The sequence below is a fragment of the Micromesistius poutassou genome (assembly GCF_964030765.1).
Source record: "Micromesistius poutassou genome assembly, chromosome: 7".
Classification (NCBI taxonomy): domain Eukaryota; kingdom Metazoa; phylum Chordata; class Actinopteri; order Gadiformes; family Gadidae; genus Micromesistius; species Micromesistius poutassou.
The window spans coordinates 6,522,360-6,545,815 of record NC_140277.1 but is presented as its reverse complement, the minus strand read 5'-3'; the positions used below and the strand labels follow the sequence as shown (position 1 = coordinate 6,545,815).

The 23,456-nt window shown below is 45.2% G+C and overlaps 1 protein-coding gene across 1 annotated transcript; it reads right to left on the bottom strand.

The window, feature by feature from the left end:
• Positions 1-709: 709 nt before the first annotated feature.
• On the bottom strand, positions 710-18,236 carry loxl4 (lysyl oxidase-like 4; the record flags this gene model as incomplete). Its single annotated transcript, XM_084470466.1, has 14 exons — positions 710-780; positions 1,002-1,113; positions 3,923-4,059; positions 4,397-4,512; positions 5,785-6,028; positions 6,357-6,519; positions 6,623-6,790; positions 6,948-7,102; positions 10,668-10,845; positions 11,159-11,372; positions 11,541-11,579; positions 16,210-16,424; positions 16,549-16,853; positions 17,933-18,236. 14 exons carry the CDS (start codon positions 18,234-18,236, stop codon positions 710-712), a joined length of 2,421 nt encoding a protein of 806 aa, XP_084326592.1.
• Positions 18,237-23,456: the final 5,220 nt, after the last annotated feature.

The following is a 23,456-nucleotide window of genomic DNA, read 5'->3' as shown; positions in this document are numbered from 1 at the left end:
ATTTCTGCATTTTGATGAGACAAAGTTGATGTCATTCTTCTAAACCCCAAAATTGAAATTATACTTAATTAATGTAATAATACCTCATCCAAAAATAAAATACTCATAAAATGTTATTAAAATCATACAACACTGTTTAACTACAAATGAGTGAGGTTAATAAAAACACCATACAGAATAATTTAGAAGTACAAGTTCCAGAACTTATTGATTCTACCCAAATACCATTGGTACCCTGTAAATTGGAGTAACTAACGATATTTCTGTAAGTACGTACTACAGTACATACATTACTTATTTCTTTCTTTTTCAGGTTTTCTTTTTTGTCATATTTGGGAAAACTATTTCCCATGATTGTGTTTCACTAATAGTCTCCAAGGTGAGGCTGCTACAGTTAATCTGAGGAATGATTCATAGTTGATTGTGAGTAGTTGAATGAAGAGCGTTCAGAGCTCCACATTCACAGGAGGCGTTGTCGTTTGAATGCGTTACTCGTGACGAGAACCGGAGCACAAACTACGTCAGCAGCACCCGTTTGGCTCTTGTCGTTAACGTGCTGTTCAAGTAGAGAGTGCAGTCTCTGTGATGGTCTCACCTCAGGTTTAACAGGTTTCTTTCTTGTAGAGGTCTTGAGGTCCATGAGACCTCGGCAGGCCCTGAGCAGTCTCTCTCTGCCCCCCTCCCACACCCCTCCTCCTCTTCGGATCACCTACACAAAGTTGTTGGTGATCTGCCTCTGGTGCTCAAACAGGTCCTCGTTCTCAGCGCTGTATGCATCGCCTGAGGATGACAGAAGCACACAGAAACTGAGTACCAGGGAGGAGAGAAAACCCTGAGAATGTGTGTGTGTGTGTCTATATATACAGTGTAGGATGTGTGTGTGTGTGTATACACACATATGGGTGCATGTGCACATGTGTCTAAACATACAGTGTGTGTTTGTGTGTGTCTAAATATACAGTGTGTGTTTGTGTGTGTGTGTGTGTGTTAAAGCTCCTCACCTGCGTGACAGCCGTACATGTAGGCCCTCTGTCCGTCATACTTGCATCGACACCTCATGGCGTTGTTCATGAAGTCCGACTCGGCCATGTCCAGAGCGGGGTTCACCTCCACCTGCCACAGAACACCGCCATGTGTGAGCTCATCAACACAAACCGTGTGTGTGCGTGTGTGCGCGTGCGGCGTGTGTGTGTGTGTGTGTGTGTGTGCATGTATTGGAAAACAGGAGAGAGGGAGTTCATCACATCATTGTTTGCTTCTCCATCCATGTCCTGTCAAGCTCAACTGGTATTTAAAGGGTTGGGGTTTGATCTCCTCTTGCCCCACCCCCATGCTAAGAATGTATGCACTCTATGTATTGTAAAACACTTACACTATGAAATGGTCTACCAAAGGGCACATATGTATTTATTAATATTCTAAGGATTTTGAAATGATGGTTTCACAGCTTGCATTCTCCCGGGTCAGAACCCAGAGCCAGTGCCACATTTGAACTAAAAGATCAGTGGGATTTAAATTGTTAGTTTTAGAGTGTGTGTTATTTAAAAAGGCCTTCTCGGCTGCTGTTGTTTTTACAAGCCACCCCATTCAATGTCCATAAAAAGATGGATGACTTTTCCATACAAAATTCCTTTTTGGAAAGATAAATAAGCTACATTTTCTTCACATGTACATGAAAAGAAATAAGCGGGTAGGAGAAGTCTGCAGCTGGACACATGAACGGAACAACATATTGGTGTTTGATATTTGCCCTTATCCGTAAGAAACATTCAATGACAAACCCTTGGTTGTAATGTTTTACAGGGGAGCGCACTATATAAAGTATTTTATAATGTGCCATGTGAAAAGACGCCTTAGAACATGACAACTTCAGTTACATTAATGGCGAGCTGGGGTTTATGAACCAAAACTATAGCATAAATCATAGCAGTACCATGCCATGCAATCCTGTCAACAGAGAGGTGAGTTTCTCACGCATGCATGCATGCACGCACGCATGCACACACACACACACACACACACACACACACACACACACACACACACACACACACACACACACACACACACACACACACACACACAGGCAAGAGATAATAGGGTCTGATTAGGCTGAAAGTGACGGCTGGCACAAAAAGCTCTGTTATGCATAAGTGTGTTTTTGTGTCTGAAATGGGCTCCATTGTGAGCGCTTGCGCACATTGCACTAATAGTCTGTTATTCACCAAGCAGCTTCGCAACTGCTGATACACACATTCCGTTAATCTAGCCGGGTGATAATACTGAGAAGCCATTTACTCTAATAGCAACTCTGTAAACTGCTACACCCTGTTTAAGTACAGGTTACAAACAGCTACGGTGGGGCACTGCAACACAAACTGCACTTTAAAAAATAAACCTTGAAGAACTAAAAAAGAAAAACACTTTTAAAAGAAGTTGGTTGGCTTTTTATTATTTGTCGGGGAGGTAAATTACAGCGTCGGATGCTGGTGGGACACTGCATGAGGCAGTGGAATGTGTGACTTCGTGAGAAAGTTGCTATAAAAAAACAGAACCGGGCAGGAGAAATTCCCTGGTGGCAAATTAGCTGTTCCTAATGGCAGGGGAGGTGGGGGGGGACTAGGTGGTGGTAAGAGTGAAAAAAAGGGAGTGTGGTTAATTTGGGTAATTGGTGTGTTTCATCAGCCATGGGCGGTTCACCAGTCATCATTCTGAGAGGAGGGGGGCTGGGGGCAATGGGACATCCCTCACGTAAGCAGGGAAAGGGAAGGGCAAGGCAAGGACGGATGGGGAAAGAAGGAGCAGAGAAAAATGTTGCGCTTGTTTTTCAATTTCTGCGATGCTCCCTGGTTCACTATATGTGTCTGTCCCACGACGTGTTTATCTTTTTTCTGTTTGTGTAACTTAACAGTTGTGTTTGTGATCCAACTCAACCTAACTGCCTGAAGCGCTCCCTCGCCCTCATAGCCCATCTCTCTCTTGGTTCTAAACAGAGACACACCATTCTGTTCAGTGTCATGACCCGTATCTGAAGCCAGTGTGGACGTCATTGCATCCCTCGGTCAGGCCAGTCAGCTCAACTTATTATTGGGTCGTTTCTATGGAATTTTTTATTTTCGCTTTATTGGCAGATGAGTCTTTCTGACTCATCTGCCTTTTTCTCTCAATCCACTCTCTATCTCCTTCCTTTCTTCCCTCCTTCCTTCCCTCCCTCCCTCCCCATGCTACTCGTCCTCTCTCTATTGTATTCATTCACTTTTTCTTCTCTCCACTGGTAGCTATTTCTTTCGAACTGCCCCTGCACGCTGCATAGCTGTGGCAAGCTGCCACTTTAGAACCATGCTCTGCATACTTACCAAGAGTTCAGAGGGGCCCATGCCCTTAAAATAAACCTAGTTAGTTGGTGAACATGCATTTTGTGGGATTTGAGGGGGTCGTCCGGTGGATGGGAAGAGGATACGTCCCTCATCTCTATAATGAGTGAAGTGTAAAAAGCAGAGGAGGGCGTTGAGTCTAACCTCCCTGTGGTTAAAGTTTGCGTAACCAGGTCTGTTAGCGATCAGTCACTTACACTTTTACCCCCTGTCCCACAGCTGGGGTTTAATTGTGAACTACCACATTAACAACCACACCACCGTATCCTGGGATCCCCTCGTTTGAAAGTGCGGGGGGGCGATAGAGCGTGATGGGAGACTTTGATGGCTTTCTGGTCTAGACCGATCCCACAAAGAGATGACGTGTTGACCTGGGAGGGAGGTAATTGAGTAATGACAGGGGCAGATAGTAGGATGCGGGTGACCGGGGGGGGCGGGGGAGGCCTGAACGGGAACCGTTTCATGGTTATCATTGATTGATCCTGCATGCTCCAGCGCCTCCATGGGGTTCAACCAAAGGTGAACCACGGCGTGACACCACAGCTGACCTGGAAGATGTAGTCCCCGGGCTTCACGTCCGTCACGTCCACCCACTGGCAGTCGATGTCATGGCGGTAGGTGTCCCAGCAGCCCACGGAGATCCCCTGGTCGCCCATGTTGTAGCAGGAGAAGCGCTTCTGTTGGCCTGTCGACGGGGCAATGTTGATAATGTTAACGGCTCTCTCTCTCTCTCACACTACATCCCCGCTGCAGAGTTTATATTATCATTTGTGAAACAACACAGCCGTGCCAGACTGCCAAGAGACATTTTGATCAATAACATTACCATGTGCTTTCTTTTTTAAGAGAAAATGTTACGTCACAAAGGTAACGGTTATAGCTAACGGTTATTAGCATGAATGTTGTCAGCTGGTAGTGTTGGATGGGGTACGTTTAACAAGTGAACTGTGTTTAAGGAGTACAGCTCAGGAAAGGGACTCAGTTAGGAGGAGAGTCCTGCGGGCTATAGGTGTGGGCCTTACCCTCGGGGCAGTAGGTGTCCTCCAGGCAGAAGCTGGCCTTGTGTCCCTCGGCCACTCTGGTCCCGTTGAGGGTCAGCAAGTCATAGTGAGTGAACACCTCAATGCTATGGTAATGCCTGGGAACATAGAGAATTCCTTACAGAAAAGTCTGCGTGTGTGTGTGTGTGTGTGTGTGTGTGTGTGTTGTGTGTGTGTGTGTGCCGGTAAATACCAGTGAATATTAGAGACCTAATGAAACACTGTCTCCCTATGGCCGGTAGCCTTATGACCTCACTGCTGGGCCATGAGCGTGGGTGTCACGCGGTAACACCTCTCACACAACCTTGTTTAAGGCCTGCTGGCTGGCTGCTGTTTCAGGCCCCTGTTTACCCACGCCAAGTGAATGGCGCGCTTTGAAACAGACACACACACACACACACACACACACACACACACAGGCACAGACACACGCACGCCTCTAATGTGTTGTTGTAAGAGATTAAATGAGGCAGACTAAACGCCTGCTTGCTGTACAACAGCCGGCCTGTAGCGGCCTTTCCACACACTCATCACACAGCAATTAATCTGGATTCAAGTGCCCACCTGTAACTCACCTCACATACACACACACACACACACACACACACACACACACACACAAACACATCTTATACAGCTAAAACCAGGGGGGGGAGGGGTCTGAGAGTGAACATGGTAGGCTGCTGCTGCTACCGGAGGGGACCACTAGCTGAGGTGAGGTGAGGAGTGGCTGATGTGGGGTGATGCGGATGGGGGGGGGGGGGGTGTTGCAGGGATACACCTCGGAACAAGAGGTCTTCTATGGCCCAGCTCTGGGGCCACGTGCGGCAGGAGAGACGCCGTAGACCAAAGGTCTCGTGTCGTGCGTAGGAGTCTGTGTTTCAGCTCACGCGGAGCGGGGGAACCCCCCCGGTCTAACCCACCGGTGATACAGCGTTGGTGATGTCACACTTACGCATGCTATCTTACCTGGTGCCGACTCAACTTCGTCAAAACCAAGGCGACGTGAGGGTCACATAAGGCCAGATTATGCTGCTATGCCATAACAATTCGCCCCCACCCCTACTTTCCCTCTTGAAACCACAGAACTACTCACAGGAACGCCAGACACGCCAAAACCTACACACGTTTCACCCAAAGCCACAGCCACCCTGAATCCTTTCACCACCTGTCTGTCCCGAACTCACCCCATAAAACACATTCTGTGGCGGAGGAAGCTAAATTCAGCGCTTGGGCGCGTACAAGGTGACAGTGACACTGGCCCATAAGAATGCATTCCAAGCCCAGGGCCAGAACCCCAGGACCAGAGGAAAGAGCCCTGTGGTTGTGGGGTGGAGGTGGAGGGGTGGAGGCGGGGGCAGCAGCTGTACCTGTGACACTGGTGCCAGGTCCAGCTCTCTTTGGTGGCCTTGGGCCTGAAGTCGGAGCGGCCCAGGTTCATGATGCGGGAGGAGAAGCGCAGCAGGCGGCGGTGGCCGTAGGGCCAGGTCATGAGGGCCGCCGACGACGACAGGCAGTTCTCCTCGTTGGCGCAGCTCAGCAGGTGCAGCGGCCGGTCCTCCAGGTAGGCCGTCTCCTGCACCAGCTGGGCGTCCAGCACCAGGTCAGGGGCCGCTGCGGAGCGGGGGTGGAGGGGGTGAGGTTAGAGCAGTGTCGGATACTAGAGTATATATATATATATATATATACATGGCGGAATTCACGCTCCTCCCGAAAGGGCTGTTTGCGTTGTCAATTGATCACGTGTATTAATAAACAGTTTAATTTAACCTTCTCCCGATAGCCTTTCACGCATCAATACAATTAATTCATCAAATCCAAATCCAAATAACCAGACTCAAACCAATTCACATTGTCTCCTCGCCTATTCACCAGCCACCATGGTAACAACAACAATGCTCTCTTTTCACAGAGGTATGCTTTATAATCCAACGTGACTCACTCTCTGAACAGGTGATGCCAGCCGCCTTAGTCCCGCCTCCTCGTGGACAGTGGAGATGGGTGTTACGGCGACACTGCTGAATTGACAGCTCAGTGCCGACGCAGTGTGTCCCGCTGAGAACCAGCTCCGCTGCGTTAGGGTCACCGGTCCAGTACCAGGTGTCCTACCAGGTTTAACGCAAGTCATTTGTACATTGTATTTGCATCACTAAGAAGCTGGTGACACTACATTTTGGATTGATGTATAAATGACACAGAAGGGGCTACCTGGTGAGCGCTGGAAGCAAAGCCCAGACCCAGCTGTCGACACACCACCATGGCCTCGTTGATGCCCCAGTTCTCACTGCAGACGGACCCCCAGCGCTTCCGGCCTTCCACCTCCATCAAGACCTCCAGACGGCCCTCCCCTGGAACTCGGCCACCAGCCAGGCGCACCTGAGAGGGGGGAATTGATACAGTGTGAATCAATCGACGGACAGCCAGGAATAACACACTCAACGACTGAAAAGGGATGTCAGATCCTCGTCAGCACGCCCCCTGTTTGTGTTCAAACAAGGGAGGTTGTTCTCAGAGCGGTCAGGTGTGAACCTACCGTCTTCTCCACTCCTGTCTTGGGTATGTTGCAGCGCACCGAAGAGTCCCGGTTGTGTTTGAACGTCCACAGGGGAACTTCCTGGTAGAAGCAGTCCAGGATGGATCGCTCCGTCCCCAGACACTGGACAGAGTTCATGTGGATGGGGCCGGTGCCTGGAGGGTCCAAGAGAGAGGACAAAACAAAACTCAACCATTGATCTACGTGGGTCTGCTTTGCCGAGAGACCAAGGCATCACGCTGACATAGTGCCAAAACATAATATCTCGCACAGAGTGACGCATTGGGAACACACATTGGCACAGGAACACACCCATACACACACACACACACACACGCACGCAGACAGACGGAAACACACACGCACGCACATACAGACAGACAGACAGACAGATAGACAGACAGACAGACAGACATCTAGAAATAGATAAAACCCAGGTATGTCTTTCATGTGAAAAAGAGCATATCTTTACCAAACAAGCTGTACTTTAACAATGACAATGCTATCCTATCTGTCACGGGGACATATCCCCCGCCAGCCAAGCAGAGGTGGCACCGTGTTTGTGTCACACCACATTTACCTCCATTCTTTTGCCTCTGAGCATTACAACAACCATGGCGGGGAGTCCATTACAGGGGACAGAGAGAGCAAATCACAACAATATGAGTTTACCTCACAGCAGAGCACAGCCAAATCTATGTCATTTCCCGAAAAACAAGATGTACACAGAATAATTTATTTGTCCGAAAAAACAAAGTCATCACAAAGCATCATTGCTTTAAAATGTGTGGTAAATTGCTATATAAAAAAGGGCCATTGTGTAAAAGAAAATAAATACCAACTTGGAAATGTGATACTATCAAACCCAATGGAAAACGTAGGGAGAAGGGAGAAGGGTGGGCGGGTTGGTTAGATGGTAGGGGAATAGACGGCAGATTGAGGGCTAGCTCGCTGTCTCAGAGTCGGGTTTGTCAGATTGCAGGGCCTGGTCCCACGTTGGTCACAATGCGTGGGTCAACGCTAAAATCACTCAAACAAAAAAACACCACTTCCGCCTCCGTCTGTACGATAAAGACCGTGAGCTGGGTTCCAAACTCCCACTGTTTAACCTATCGATGCAAACACGGCAACCACATAAAGGATCCTTCAAAATGTCACCAACCCCGGTTTGGACGTCCCTTTTTGGGAAATACAGGCGGGCCTGAATCTGAAGAGCATGGTTACACACTTCATGTACGTGTATGCACGCACACACACACACACACACACACACGCAGAATGTTAACTAAAACAGCATATACTGCACGTCCCTCAGGGTTAAAATTACACAGCGAGCCATAAATACACGCACGTTGGTCTGGAGGGCAAATGGAAGCAGTGACATTACCCCTATAATTTCCCTCACTGATTGTGATGAGAAATGTAGCGACGGTGATTGAAATTAAAAGTTGGGTCCGAGTGGAGGAGCCTCAGCCGCGTTTAGACTCTGCTCCTCACTAATGAGTTGTGATTGAGCAGTGACAAAAAACCCGCCCAGACTCTCCCATTAAAACTCTCCCCTGGAGAGCATGCACGGGGAGAAAGCGTAGTTTAAGTACAGACTCTTGAGTCGTGTCTACATTTAAATCATCCCCAGAACCATCTTGCATGACAGATCAACCAGACAAATGAGAAAATTGCCATGAAGTGCTCGATGCCGCGTGAATATGGTTTTGTACTTTTTGAGAATTGCATAAACAGTCTGTGGTTGGACGGGGAACCCTCTGCTCCCTCTTAAATTAGCCTTAGCACTTAATGCTCCGCTTGTCGTGTTTTTCTTTCCACGGAACATCTCTGGCCAATCCAATCTGCGAACCACTCAAATAGATTTCCGTCCGTGTGCCAAGCCACCAAAGCGCTGGAACAACATTGGTTTGTTAAACGGGATCTCTCGTAAACCCTAACGCAAGTTTCACATTTCCTCCAAGTAGGCAGCAGTTAACCTGCCACGATCCTATTTGAGATGCTCATTGAGTGGATCAGCGCACGGTTTCCATGGTAACCCCAACGTAACCCCTACCTGCGTGCCCTGTGTCTGTGTTTGTTTGTTTTAATTTGGCATGATGTGAACGTTTGTGCGCTTGTCTCCAACGGTCCCGAGCCAAAGGGCCGCCCCTCGACCTTACCTGGGCAGATAGGCAGCGGTGCGTAAACCTCTATCACACTCTTGTGCTTTTCATCGTACTGGGAGGTTTTAGAAGGACGGCCTGCTCTGTCTCTTAAGACTACCCCGGACCACACGCAGGCACACTCGCCTGCAGTGAGGTCATTCACAAAGACGCAGTCTTTTGATCCGACCGCTGATGAAGATTCGAAGATGAGAACAAGATAAGATAAGTGAGACGCAGGAGAAGTCATCTTGGCGGATGGGTTACGCTTGAATCATGGTGACGCACGTAGGACAACAAAGAATGTGTCAAAATAATGCCCTTAAGTCCTTGTCACTACATAAAACATACACAGCCCGGTTCTGTTCTGTCTTTCTGAGCAGGGAACCGTTCTGTCATCAGTCTAAAGTCTAATTTGGGCTCTTTCCGACACCATATAGACCTATGTTTATGCGGACTCAGCCGCGCATGGAAAATTATATGTAACAGTTAAAATGTCTAAAAGGCTAAATGTTATAGACAGGAAGCCACTGGATCTCTTTGATGTTCAGTGACCCTGGGTAGCAGTTACAAACTGTGCACAACTACATGTGTGCTTTCCCATATGGATACGAGACATGTATGAGAAGCATTATGAGCGAAACCCTGCAGTTCCCCCACTATACTTCACCCATAGGAGGTAACAAGGAGAGGTAAACCTAGCATTTTGCCACACCAGAACCGCACCATGTGGAAAGGCATTATGGTGTTTTGATACTAAGAATAGAGTTGTTCCAAGTACATCCATGTGAACCTGATACACATACATGGACAAATGCAAGGCAGTCATCGCACAGGCGTTCTTAAGGTCTTAAAAACGTAGGCCTTTGATCAGTTTCTAGAGTCTCAATGGAAGGGGACAATTTTCCAATGTCTTCTAATGGGCTGTTCTGTTTCTGCCCATCGGGAAAAAAGCAAGGTATCACAAAAATTTGGAGCAGTGGGTGAGAAGGTAAAATCTGGCTTATTAATAGCACCGTAAAATATACAGCACCCCCCTCTGTGTGTAATTGACCAAACCAGCCAAACCATCATCTCACATTTCCACTCAATCAGGATGATTACAGACTAAATCCCCAGTCCCTGGTGGCAAGAAGCCACGATCGTGTCTCCCACAGGGGGGGGACAGTGTTTGCCCAGCTGAACGGCGCCTGGCTCTGACTATCAGCCGTCATCCCTGTTACACAAGAGACTGCTGCTGCCGCCATCGCTCTCTCATGGCGGGGATGGATGAGAGGGATTGACGTTGGGTTGTGTGAGGTGAGGTGTATTGCAAATGGAAGCGTAAACCGTTATGGCTTGCGCTGTGTGTGTGTGTGTGTTTGTGTGTGTGTGTGTGTTTGGGCAGCTGTTAGGTTCACTGTAGGTTGAACCTCTCACACATTCTCTACTAGAAGCCTGAATTGTAAGTCACAAATTCAACATGATTACAGTCCGATCACAAATGACATTCACAAACCAGAAAGATTAGCTTCAGCATCACTAGTATGAGCGGGTAAAAAGCAGTATGCTGATGGTCAGAGTGCACCCTCACCTTGGCCCATAAATGCTCCGTTCAGGGCCTCCTTGGCGGTTCCGAAGCCCATCTCCCTGCACACCACGCTGGCCGCTGTCCTGTCCCACAGGTGGTCCACGATGGTGCCCCATTTCCCTTCCTTGAGGACCTCAACACGACCCTCACCAAGCCTGGGGCCTGCCTTCAGACGCACGGGCTGCATACACACACACGCACACACACACACACACACACACACACACACACACACATACACACACATACACACACACACACACACACACACACACAAAGTTTTAACATCCACAGGCAGTAATATGTGTGTATGCATGTGTATGTAAACCCAAGTCACTTTTTTGGGAATAATCATTTAAACATGCCTTTAATGAGCAGGTAGTGATGCATCTTGCTAAAGGATGCCTACAGGTAGGCATTGGAGTTTGGACCCTTCAGCTGGGAGTAAAACACCCCCAAATCCCCTGCTTTTCATATGACTGCATTTGTCTTACCACGATGGGATCGGGGGCCTGCGGTCTTCCAGAGGACATGCGTGCAAACTGGGGTCCCGGTACACACTTGGCCACCGCGTGTCTGCCGTTCTTGCAAGGGGAGGGGCTTCGGGCGATCGACAGCTGCGTGCGGCACTCCGATAGGCTGTTCTCGGTGCCCATGCAGTGCACCTTTTCCACCCAGAAGCCCTTCTTCTTCGACATGATGCTCAGTCTGAGGGTTTAGGAGCGGAAGGCGGAATGATCCTCTTAGTCACCCATAAAACGTGAAGTCATTACATGGTCTGCCAGTGATCCGAGACTTAAAACCTACAGTGTGCTGCAGCTAAATACAGGGCAGCACGGTTAACAAGGATGACCAAAAACAGTCCTCTCTTCCTACCTTGTTGAGGGATCGGCGACCTTGGTGTCCCAGATTTTCCTGCAAAAGGGAAACAAGAGTAGAGGAGTGGTTGGTGCTAGCCCCATGGGTTCTGTAAATTTGCTGACACATGGTGTCTGTGAGCTGAGCTGCCGGGGGACCTAAGCTCAAGTGAAGAGGCAATGTCTTTATTCTTTTTGTTTGAATTGCAGTCACTGAAGAAGTTTTCTGCTCTGTGATTTTATGAGAGTGGGTTGTTTTAGACATTACAGAAGGAACCTGATTATAAAAACACGTTATAAAACGAGGTCAAAGGAAGCGGCATATTTGGCTGATATGTGGTAACGATAGGTAGGTGGGTGACTATAGTTACGGTTAGTGAAATAACATGTTAGAGTTTTTCTTTAAATATCCCTCAGTCTGGAATGTCTGGGATGGGCAACAGTGTGTTGGTTTAGGGTGGGCGGAGCCATTTCTATAATCCATATACATACAATACATATAGGGAAAACAGGACAATATGTCCCGTTGCAAATGTTGTAGTTTGTAAGTCGTAAGTCTTTCTTTTATATAATTAGTTGACAAATCAAAACATATGTTAATCTGATTAGAATTAACTTGATTTGAAAAAGGATTGCCAGCTAAGCCAAAGTCAAAAGTCACCCTTACATTTACAGAACATGGCTTTTGTGCTTAAACACTGGGTCTCCAAATCATATAAAAAGAAAAAAAAACAATAACAGAAAGCATTCTAAAACATGGCCTTAACCTCTTAAGCCGTCCAAAAAGGCAAATCTTTCAACAGCACCAAAGTACTACATTTCAAGGATATAAGGGTTTGCCCAGGCACGCAAAGGAAAACAAACATGCAGCTCTTTACTTTAATACCCGGCTGGCCTGCATGTCCGAGAATCGGCGGCACGAGAGAACGAGAGAGTTGTCTGAAACAGGCGGGCCCATGTGCCAACAAGGTTAGCGGAATGGAGAACCCTGTGCTCCTTCGGTATTCCCACAAATACCATGCTGCCATGCTTCAAAAGCAGCCAGCAGTACACACACACACACACACGCACACACACACACACACACACACACACACACACACACACACACACACACACACACACACACACACACACACACACACACACACACACACACACACACACACACACACACACATTTGCATCAGGGACTTCAGATACATGAGGACAGGCCAAGAGTGAAGGCCAAGTCTACTACTCTAGCTTGCATTCATCAAAACAAAATCTGCCAGCAGGAGTACAAACTAGTGGGGTGTAATTTAAAGTGTCTGGACATAAAAAAAAATTAGACGATACAGTCACAAATATAGACCAATGTTAGTGGAGAACTTCTGTGACAAAAGAATCATGTCCTTGAAAAGGTCAAATTTAGTAGGATTCCCTCTGAAAGGGAGAGACAACTTGGTCTGCATAATCTGGTTGTTCTATATTTCAGGGACAAAACTTCTGACTTGCCATATTTAGTAAGAAACTTTATGTAGTCTAGCTTTGAGGAATAATGTCTGTCAATTATCCAGGAATAACTTTAAAGCCACCTGAAGAGTTACCTGCTTGTGTTATAAATATTTGGGGCAAAAATAATCCTCCTAAATCAAATATACGACCTTCATAGAGTCACTAGACCTGTTGGTGGTATACTAGGACAGGCTATATAGGTTTACACTTGTTAAACATTTCAGCTGAATTTACAATGTGGCTCTGTGGAAACACATAATTGGGAATAGAACCAGACTAGCACAAACACTTCCCACAATGAAAACGCGTTTGTCATTTGTTTGGACCTTGGACCTTGCCACAGAAACATGAGGAGATCATTTTACTGCATTAGTAAAATGGGAGACTGTAAACTAAAGATAATTCAAATCAAAAATTGGAAAATAATGATCATATCCCTTTACTTCCAGGGTATTGTGCAAGATTTGGTGTAATTCTGAATATAAATTCCCCATATGCTCCTGTGAACAATTTGTTTTTAATAGGATTGAATGATTTTAATTTGAACCACCCTAACCCATGACACCATCCTGTTTCCCCTTATTCTACCTTGTAGGCCACCATAGTTCTGGGATTGAACGCTCACAGACACACAGAACAATGTGAGCCAATTTAAATAATTTTCTGGCTCATAGTTCCACACCCGGCTCCAAACCACAGGAGTAGCTACCAGCATGCGTACATAAATTAAAAGCCGGCCCAAATTAGAGAGAGAAGACCATTGAAGGAGATCACAAGGTCTTGAGACTCCCACCGGACCGAGACACTGTCCCAAGAAATGTCCCCCCATAAGTAAAACAATACCTTCCATCTTAAGGAGAATTAAAAACATAATGAAATAAAGAACAGTAGCTGAGACTCCCAAATAGCCCCAGTGACAGGAGAAGACAGACGGCCTGCTGACACAGCAGCACACTCCATGCTGTAATTGGGACATATTTTACAGTAGCGAGGCGTCTGAGCACAGCCCTCGCTCACCGCCCTTCATCCACTGCCTCCTCTCTCTCTTTCTCTCTCTCTCTCTCTGTATCTCTGTGTCGTTCTCTGACTCTCTCAACTCTCTCTCTCTCTTCAACCCTCCCTCTCTTTTTCTGTTTCTGTCTGTAACTCTCTCTCACATGGCTATAATTGGGGATGTTTTTTCTCCTCTCTCCACATAAACCCTGAAGTGCCCTCGTCCTGCCCAACCAGTAATTACAGCATCTTTAGAGTTTCGTCCAAGAGACACAGGCGGCTGGGAGACATGACACGGTCTGGGCTTTCTAAGGATGGACCGAGGAGATGTATAGCACAGAGGAGGAGGAGCGGAGAGAAGGGAGGTGAAACAAACACCATTTGGCTAGCTCTTGGAACACAATGTTTCCTGTTCTTTTTACTCATTTGTAAGGTTTTTATCCAAGGTGACTTACATTGTGCATTCCTTTATGAGCAGGTTGAAGCATCTTGCTTAAGGATGCTTACATGTATTCTTCAAACATTGGGGTTCAAACCCAGAACCTTTCGTCCCCAACTTCCTGCATACATCTCAAGGGTTTGAAGGCTATCCGCAGCTTACATCTGCAGTTCTGCACCTCTTCACTAATGAGTCATAACTATGAAATAAATGTTGTAAGCATCACTTTGGACAAGACAATACAAGCTGCAGTGACCTCAGCAGTCTCTCTCAGGCAGCTCTTTGCTTGGCGACCAGACACGCCTGCTAATGTAGTGGCTACCGCTGTATGTTTACCCCACAGAGTCTGAGCTTTTGTGTCTCAACAGTCGCTGACTCACCAATTAGTCTTCATCTCCCCTTTAAATGCATTACATAAATTGAACAAAACGTGGACTGTAGAGAATTCAACTGTAAATGTTGGGGGGGAGGGGGGTGTTTGTAGCACTAATAAAAATGTAGATCCAGACGGTGGACCTCGATGATATGCTGAAGAGCATCCTTGACGAGGTTTATCCCATTAAGGTGGTGGTACCTGATAAACAATACAACGGTCATTTATGGCTCCACTGACTTTCCATTTACATGGAACGGCATAGTTTGGGCGTGATAGGTTAATTCAAGGGCAATGCTCAAACACTTCTAGTGGAGTGAGTCCTATACCCTGATATGGGGCAGTTTTGAAAGTATATAAACTAGTTTAAAATGTCTATAAAAAATAAATGAATTCCTCTCCAACAGTAGCCGCCGTGCGGCAGGAAGAAATCTGGCACCTCAGCGGCAGAGCAGATGTTGTGGTCTCGTGCTAGTTTGACTCAGATGCAGGCGAGCAAAGTGAATGAGAGAGTTCCTTAACCCTGAATCACGAAACACTGGTATCCTTCTAGTTACACGAGCCAGCTGGTAGCACCATCTCCGCTCTTGACAAGAGACAAATTTGTTCCCATAATGGCACTGGAATGACTCTTTGTGTGTTAATGTGTGGTCCTTCTGTGGTTCAGAACTGTGGAGCAGAACCTTCCCAAGAAACCACCATCTATTTTAAGCCTTTCAGTGTTCGAAAGGGAGCGTAGGAAGTGCAGTTGCATGCCTACGGAGTAGAGGGAGACACCCATAGTATTATATCTTGTATTGAGATAAAACAGTTAGCGCTACTGCAGAGATTGCAGGTCGTCCCACGTGGAGGCCCATTCCACTGTCTGATGGCTGAGCTCCACACTTTGATATCGATGGGACGGTTAAATACCAATCACAGCTGATACTAAACCTCCTCGCTGTTAAAGGGGAGCTGTTAGTCCAAGGGGATGGGCTGACGGTAGCATTAGAAAAGCACAGATTAAAACCAAAATGGTTATAGAAACCAGAGTAAAATAACATGTTTCTTCTGAAAGTATGAACCAGCGAGATAAAGAGTGATCGATTATGGTTAAAATGAAAGACGTGTAAGACATGTCTCTCTCCGTATTTTCAATGTATTGCTGTGTTCTTGCAGACAACTACAATCGTCATGTTAACACAACATAAAGATCTCATACACAAGTAAGAAATAATGGTATAGTGATTCTGCAGCTATAATGGAATTGAAGTAAGCCAAATTTCATCCATAGTATAAACAAACAATGGCCAATAGAATCAGTTCTGTATACGTTGTACCCATAGACCCATAGTGCACGGACTAATCCCACCAGTTTCAGTTGGCGTGTCAGAAGGTTCAACTTACTTGTATGTTTTTGTGTTGTGCTGGGTTGCCTCGGGGAAGCCCAGCATGCCACACACCACTCTGCTGCTGTTGAGGTTCCAGCCCAGGTCACACACCTGCCTCCATCTCCCAGCATGCTTCACTTCCACCACGCCCTCCGTGACCAGGGTCTTCTTCTTGGTGGCCATGAGGATCGGCCGCAGACGAACCTCCTCGATCTGGACCCTGCTTTGACGCTGAAAGGTGGAGGAACCGACCAATGTGGATGAAGAACGAGAAGATACCAAGAGTTTCAGGGATCACATGACCATGATACCTCAGGATACCATAAATCAAACTGATGCGCTGAAGATACCCTACCTGGTAGTGGTGAGGCGGTCTGTGGAAGCGGGGGAGCTCCTGGGGGTGCCCGTTGCCATAGTAGCTCTGGTAGGGGTTCCGGCGGCTGGCCAGGATGTTCTGCCAGTGGGGCGAGGGGCTGACGTTGGGCCTCAGGGCGATGGAGTTTGCCCTGGCGGCCGTGGGGTCCAGCCTGCGCTCCGGGGTGCAGACCACCCCCAGGTCCTCTTTGTGTTTGCAGTCGTTTACCCCCCAGCCGTTGTGATCACAGTCGCTCAGGGATGCCTCCGACCCCACACAGCGCACGTTATCCATCCATATGGGGCCTGAGGGGAAGCACAATCACTCTATTTAGTCACAGATGTTATTATCCAGGTGGTTTCATAAACGTCAGTGAGCCTATGGGGATGGGAATCTTGCTCAAGGATGACTTTGAGGTAGATGATGAGGTAGACTTTGGGGTTTGAACTGGGACTCAAACACTCAAACACCACTATAGTTGACTATACTATCCAACCTGCCCCTTTATTGATCATTTAAACTCACTGAGTCCACATTGTGCAGAACAGGCGAGGGTCTCTCTGGCCAGAGGCTCCCCCGGTGGGAACGCTGCAGAACAGGGCTAGGCGTGTATAGGCACTCATTTGCACACCTAACACTTGACTTTTACAGGCGCGCTGATTAAGGACTGCCTCTCAGCGGTGTGTTTTGTAAATAGATTTACTAAACACTCTGTATTTCACCACGGCCTCCCAATGAAGGGAGCCACTGCTACGTGATTCCTGCCGAGCCTCTCTTTAATTTGGATTGAAAGGCAGCAATAAAGAATGTCCATAAACCACAGCAAATGTTGCAAAACCCTGGCATGCAAGTGCTGTCATTATTCTTAAAACAAATGCCTTTTTTATCCCTGTGTGTTCGCCCCTGCAGCAGGCCCAGCCACTGTAATGAGATGTAGAGACTGGTTTGGATGCTGCAGTTATTTTGGTGGTCTTTTATGAAGCCATGCTCTTGGGGTGTTGCTGAGCATGTCTGTAATAGTATGGGAATTGTTCATGTTTTAGAAGAGGCAGTGATTAAGATACCAATGTGCTGGTCTGGATGTAGGCCTACCTGCATGTACTGACTGTACCTATCTATCTTGAAGTGCAATAGGGTCAGAAACCAGGTTCCCTGGGATTAATACATTTAATTTGCTATATTATTCTAATTATTATGCTAATATTCTAAATGTTAAACGCAATAATACAGAAAGCAAGCTGCTAATATCAACAGTTGAGGCTTCACATTGGACACACATTCGTTTTTTCTTTCCATTAAATTGTTTTCAGCTATACGTTAGCACTGAAATCAGCTTACAGTGCCCCTGACTGAATCGTAGTGCTGATCTTCAAAGAACTCTCACCTTCTCCTTGACCATACTTGGCGCTGTGTGCCCACGTGATGCCACTCTGGAAGCCCAGCTCGCGGCATACCACATTGGCCAGCTTGATGTCCACCTCGTCATCGCAAACAGTTCCCCACGTGTTGTTGTGCAGCACCTCCACTCGTCCCTCGTTCACTTCTCGTGCACTATTCCCCGCCAGACGCACTTTGGCGGCTGGAGCTCGAGCTGACCGGCGCGGTGAGGTGTGCCGCTGTGGCTGTCCCGGCTGGCAGAGGGAGAGCAGGAGGACCGCACTCACGCAGAGGGTCACGATGCGTATCATCGTATCTAACAGGAGAGCCCAACCTAAGGGGTAAGAGCATAATTACAGGCTTTACTTATACAACTTCATTAAGTCGGCTATGCGGTCATATGGAAAGTTTCATTCACTTTCACTGCCCCATACATAGGCCTACTTACTTTGCCAACTTAAATAACATAGCCTATATGTATCGGCTGGTTTATAGTCGTACCAATATAGCGCAAAGCATGGACTATGTGGCTGGTATTAAAGGGTGAATGTTGAGGCACTTGCCAATCAGCAAATTTAAAAAGCGTTCAAACTTTAAAGAATAGCCAACGGCAGCCGAACGATAAGGTGGTCGAAAATGAGGCGACCAAAGGCAACACAAACTTATTATGAACTTTTTTTCAATTCTTAGATATCTCTGGCAGGTTTTATGGAATGTACCTTCACTAGCTTGCGGTTTCATAATTGTCCATTGAATACCTTGGATTCCTAACGTTTTCAGGAACAATTACAGGCTACCTTGTTTAAATGATTCAATTGAAACCAAGCCCCAACGTGAGGAAAATGTCTGTTTCATTCATGCTAACGTAGACATGTAATCATTGTGACATTGGCAGCTTACACCTTAGAACATTAACTTATCGTTACGGAAATACTGTGAGACCCTAAGGGTGTCAGAGATAAAGATAAGCGGGCTCTTACTAAAGGTTAGCAGTAAATCATCATGGCTGAGGGGTTGAAGACATAATGTCGACAGCCTTCGAAACGTTGAGAAGTTTAGGCCTACATTTCGTCATTTCAATGTAAGCATATTTCTCATAAAACATGTAAATAAATGCATTAATTATTTAAGATAAACTTCATTAAATGCTTGTGGTTTAACTAAACCTTAATTAAGTAGGCCTAAGTGACAAAACAATCAGGCAGAAACAATTATAAAAAGTGAAATTTGACTCAAATAAACCATAGGCATGGCAGAGCAGGAGCTGGATTGGGACCTACCTGGTGACGAAAAGTGTTGCAGTCCTGGACACCACTAGCTGAGAAGGAGTGAGTGAGTGAAGGAGTTTACTTTCTAGACGTTCTCCCCTCAGTCCTCCTTTCCCTCCCTCTTTTCTTCCTCCCTCACACCCCTTCTTTCATCTTTTCCACCACTATACCCCCTTCTGTGTCTTTCCACTCTTTCTTCTTTACTCAATTAGACTATATAAATAAGTTTTCTTCAATGGTCTATCTTATGTGGAAAGCTATTTATTAAAGAAACAGGGGACAGTAGGGTAAAACGTCATTATATAATTTGTCTATGGATATTTTGGGATATGGATATTACACATTTACCACATAACATAACACAAGTAGAATTTTCCAAGTGGGACATTTAAGTTATTTGATTGCCAGGTTAAAGGTACAATATGTAACATGGAAACCTAGAGTTTAAAATGGGTACTGCATTCCAAATTCACAATATTGGCGAGAGTTTTATCTGCATGCCCCCCTCTCACCGTTTCTAAGACTAGAAGCTCACATGGGTTGCCAGGTTGAGAAAACAGAACACACACTAGCGCAATATTATATTTTAAGCCATGCGCAATTATTATATTTTGACAATGACAAGCGACGATGAATCGTCTGAAAGTTGACCTGCTTATGTTTTGTAATGAAGGCAGTGATTTTGCCACCACACCACACTAACCGATTCCATTCCCCACCAACCTAGTCCAGATTCTCAAACTGAATCTCTTGTCAATTTCAATCTCACTATCAAAAATATGTCATGAGCATTAAAAAAACATGGTATATATCGTAAAGAAATACTAAACGAAGTCATGGAGAAAAATGGACTGTACATGTTGCAGAACTATATAAATTTGGGGCTTTGCTGACCATACGCAGATGGGGTAAATTGGGCACAAAATCTGGCGTATTAAACTGGCTCCCCTTTTAAAATAAGTCACACACAAACACTTTTTAAATGTTTTGTTGATGTCCCTGCTCAGTGGTCTGAACCGTTGCTTATACTGTTGGCACGTTATACCTCAATGCCTCTTTTCAGAGAATAAATGGTGCTGCATTTGTAGATGTGTGGCTCTGTAAAATAGGTTAATATGTAGTGGTGGCCTGAAAGTGATCAATTAATATATATTTTACAGTTTCAGTGAACCCACTGTTTCAGCCGGAATTCAAACACTATGAGATTTTATAAATTAGTTTTGGGCTGTGAGTTCTAGGAAGGTAGGGGGTGTTACGAAGAGAAAATACTCCAGAAAATAATCTTAATCGACTCTTGTAACCAACAGAAGGCAATTCACATGGCCTGTACCACAATCAACAAATATAATGCACTTGTGCTTTGTAATATGATAGCCACAAAAATATTTCATGATCAGCAATGCAATTTTTTTTCCTCAATTTCAGGACAGAATTGGACACATAAACAAGTTAATACGCATTTGTGGATACACTTATGGATGGCGTTCACCTCATTAATAGCCATAATATATATATCTCATAATAGTTCTTAGGAAGCCAATAGGTTCCCACATATTACTCATAGGCCTATGTGGGAATATGTTTTGAATATGTTTTTCCATAATATGAAAAACATTTATTTAATAGCAGGATCATTTGACAAAATAATATTAAAATATATTTATTTGTGGTGTTGTGAAATATTTGTGTGGATATCATTTTACAGAGCACAAGTTACTTATATTTGTGGATTGCTATACACCCAATGTGAATAGCCTTCTGTGGGTTACAACTCACTGCCTTTGATATGTATATCGCCCTCTATAGGTGTATGCTATGTATGCATCCACATGTTACACAGCTTGTTTTTTTATTTGTGGACCATTTTTGTGTTGTGTATTTGTGAATTAGCCGGGTGTATATAATTTTAAGAAGCACCAAATATATGTGACACACATTGTGAATCGTCTCCTGTGAGTTACAAATATCGTCCAATAAAAACGTCCATACTGTAGAATTGTTTCGAGCATGTTTCCTTAATCTCTGATGACGTATCATGTTCATTATATGATTAAGAACAGTACATCTGTTACATATAGCTCCTTTAAGGCTTTGTATCAAACGATATATCAATACTTGGGGTGGATGTGGAAGAAAAAAAAAGAGTTGGTTCTTCAGTATCCAAAAGAAGCACGGCAGAACCACAGGGTAGATATTTCCTTGTTGAGTTGTAGGCCACAAACCACCACTTTAAAATAGGCCTGCCCCCCTTATAGCCCTGGGTGTAGTGATGTTAGCCACAGTGAGATGGGGGAGACCTGGTGAGAATATCATATCTCATCCCTTTTTCTGGTTGGTTGTCATGGTACCACAACAAATGTGTTCATGATTACCCCCACCAAAACCTTTGGTCCTACCATTGGCTTTTCATCATCCAACCCCAATGGGAATTAAGTGTATGACTCGATTGTTTCTGGTGTGTTCAAGATAGATGGAGATGGTGTGTTTTTTCTTGGTTCTGTGACCTTGCATTTCTAACATGTTTAGATTTGGGTTTTCTCCAGGTGTACGCTAGCGTCTTTCCACTTGTTTGGAAGCTGTTTGTTTATTTAACACAGTCATTTTGGGAAGGGTTATGACTAATTTAGCCGCCAGGCTGTTTTTTTTTGGAGCCCTTTTGGTTGTGTTGTGTTGATAGTTTGTTTAGAGTGTATTTCAGATTTAAAGCAAACCTCAGGGACACCGTTTTAGGCCAACACCGTCTATTCCTGGACATAAAAAATGACAATCACAACAGAGGAGGTGGCTGCTGAAACATTAGCCCTCACTGTGAAGTCGCCAACACTGTGTCGAGGTGTCACGCAGGTGCTGCCTTCTTAGGGGTTGGTCTTCGTTATGTTTCTCTGAAAGTACATTTGCTGTACATTTGGTCATTTAGCCAATACATTTATCCAAAGTCCCTTCAAGTGATGCTGTGAACAATCAAAGCACACAATCGAATATGGAGTAACTATAACAATTTTGAAATAAAGTGCTGCACAAGCAAGTTTCTAAAGAGCAACTAGACAGACAGCCATATGATTCAGAAAGACGAGGTTAAAGATTTTCTTCTTTGTCTAAGTAAATTGCATAATAGGCAATCCTTATCACAACAAAGTAAGTGAGAAGTTTTGACGGTATGGTTAAAATCAGAGGTCTTAATGTCAGAGACAGAAGAAAGGAACCTTAAATTACCATATTCAATGTGATTATCCTCAGTTAGCCATTTAAGAATTGTGATGTATTTTACTGTGATACATATCAATATTGTTTTAGATTCCATATAATCAACAAGCTCCTTGTTTGTGTGACACTCTCCCTTTCATCTAATGAGCTTGAGTCATCAGTAGTCAAAACCCATTGCATTTGTCGCCATGTCCAATTGTTATGGAGTATGCCTAGTATAATGTTTATCTCAAACAGCCATGTTTGAACATTGCTAACAGTTACTCAGACACCAATTATTAGTTAAGTTAAATGACTTCACAGTAAATTTTACTAACAGAGTTTAAGATATTCCTTATTTCTTTGGTTCAGTCTTTGAACTTAGCCCTCAAAACACCCTGCATCTTTTCACAGAATTAAACAATTTTCAGGCCGAATTGGTTGTATAACTGTACATAACTGAACGTTGATTGCCGTTGCATGCCTTGGCAGGAAAGGACTTCATTACTCTATTTAAATAAAAAGTTAAACAAGATAAATATAGATTTTGAATTTATCAAATTCCAGTGAATTAACGGGAGCTATAATGGTGATGATTAGTTCTTCTTTGCACACTCCCTTGCACTTGTATATTTAAATAGACATTGAGTTGGCCTATACTTGCACACTGGCATGGGTTCAGCCTGATGGAGATACTGAGTGGATGCTTTTCCCATACATTCCTAGAGTCTACCTCTCCCATTGGTTTGAGTGGTTACATTTTCCCCACTCCCATCCTTACGTCTGGCCACACCACTGTCTCCTACCAGTGATGACAGGGCTGGCTTATACCCCACATGGTCCCTGCATGCTTTGATGAACTTCTTCAATGGGGAAATTGTTGGAGCATCAGGAATGACTTGGCGAGTGTAGCATGTATATGTGGGTCTACTGTGAACTCGGAAGGCCAGTTCAGACAAAAATATAAAGAAGGTACACCACTGCCACCTAGTGATGGGGAGCGTGAATAACGTTAACAATCACAGTGGAGTAAATTAACTAACCCTAACCTTATAAAAATCCCACCAAAAACACATTTGT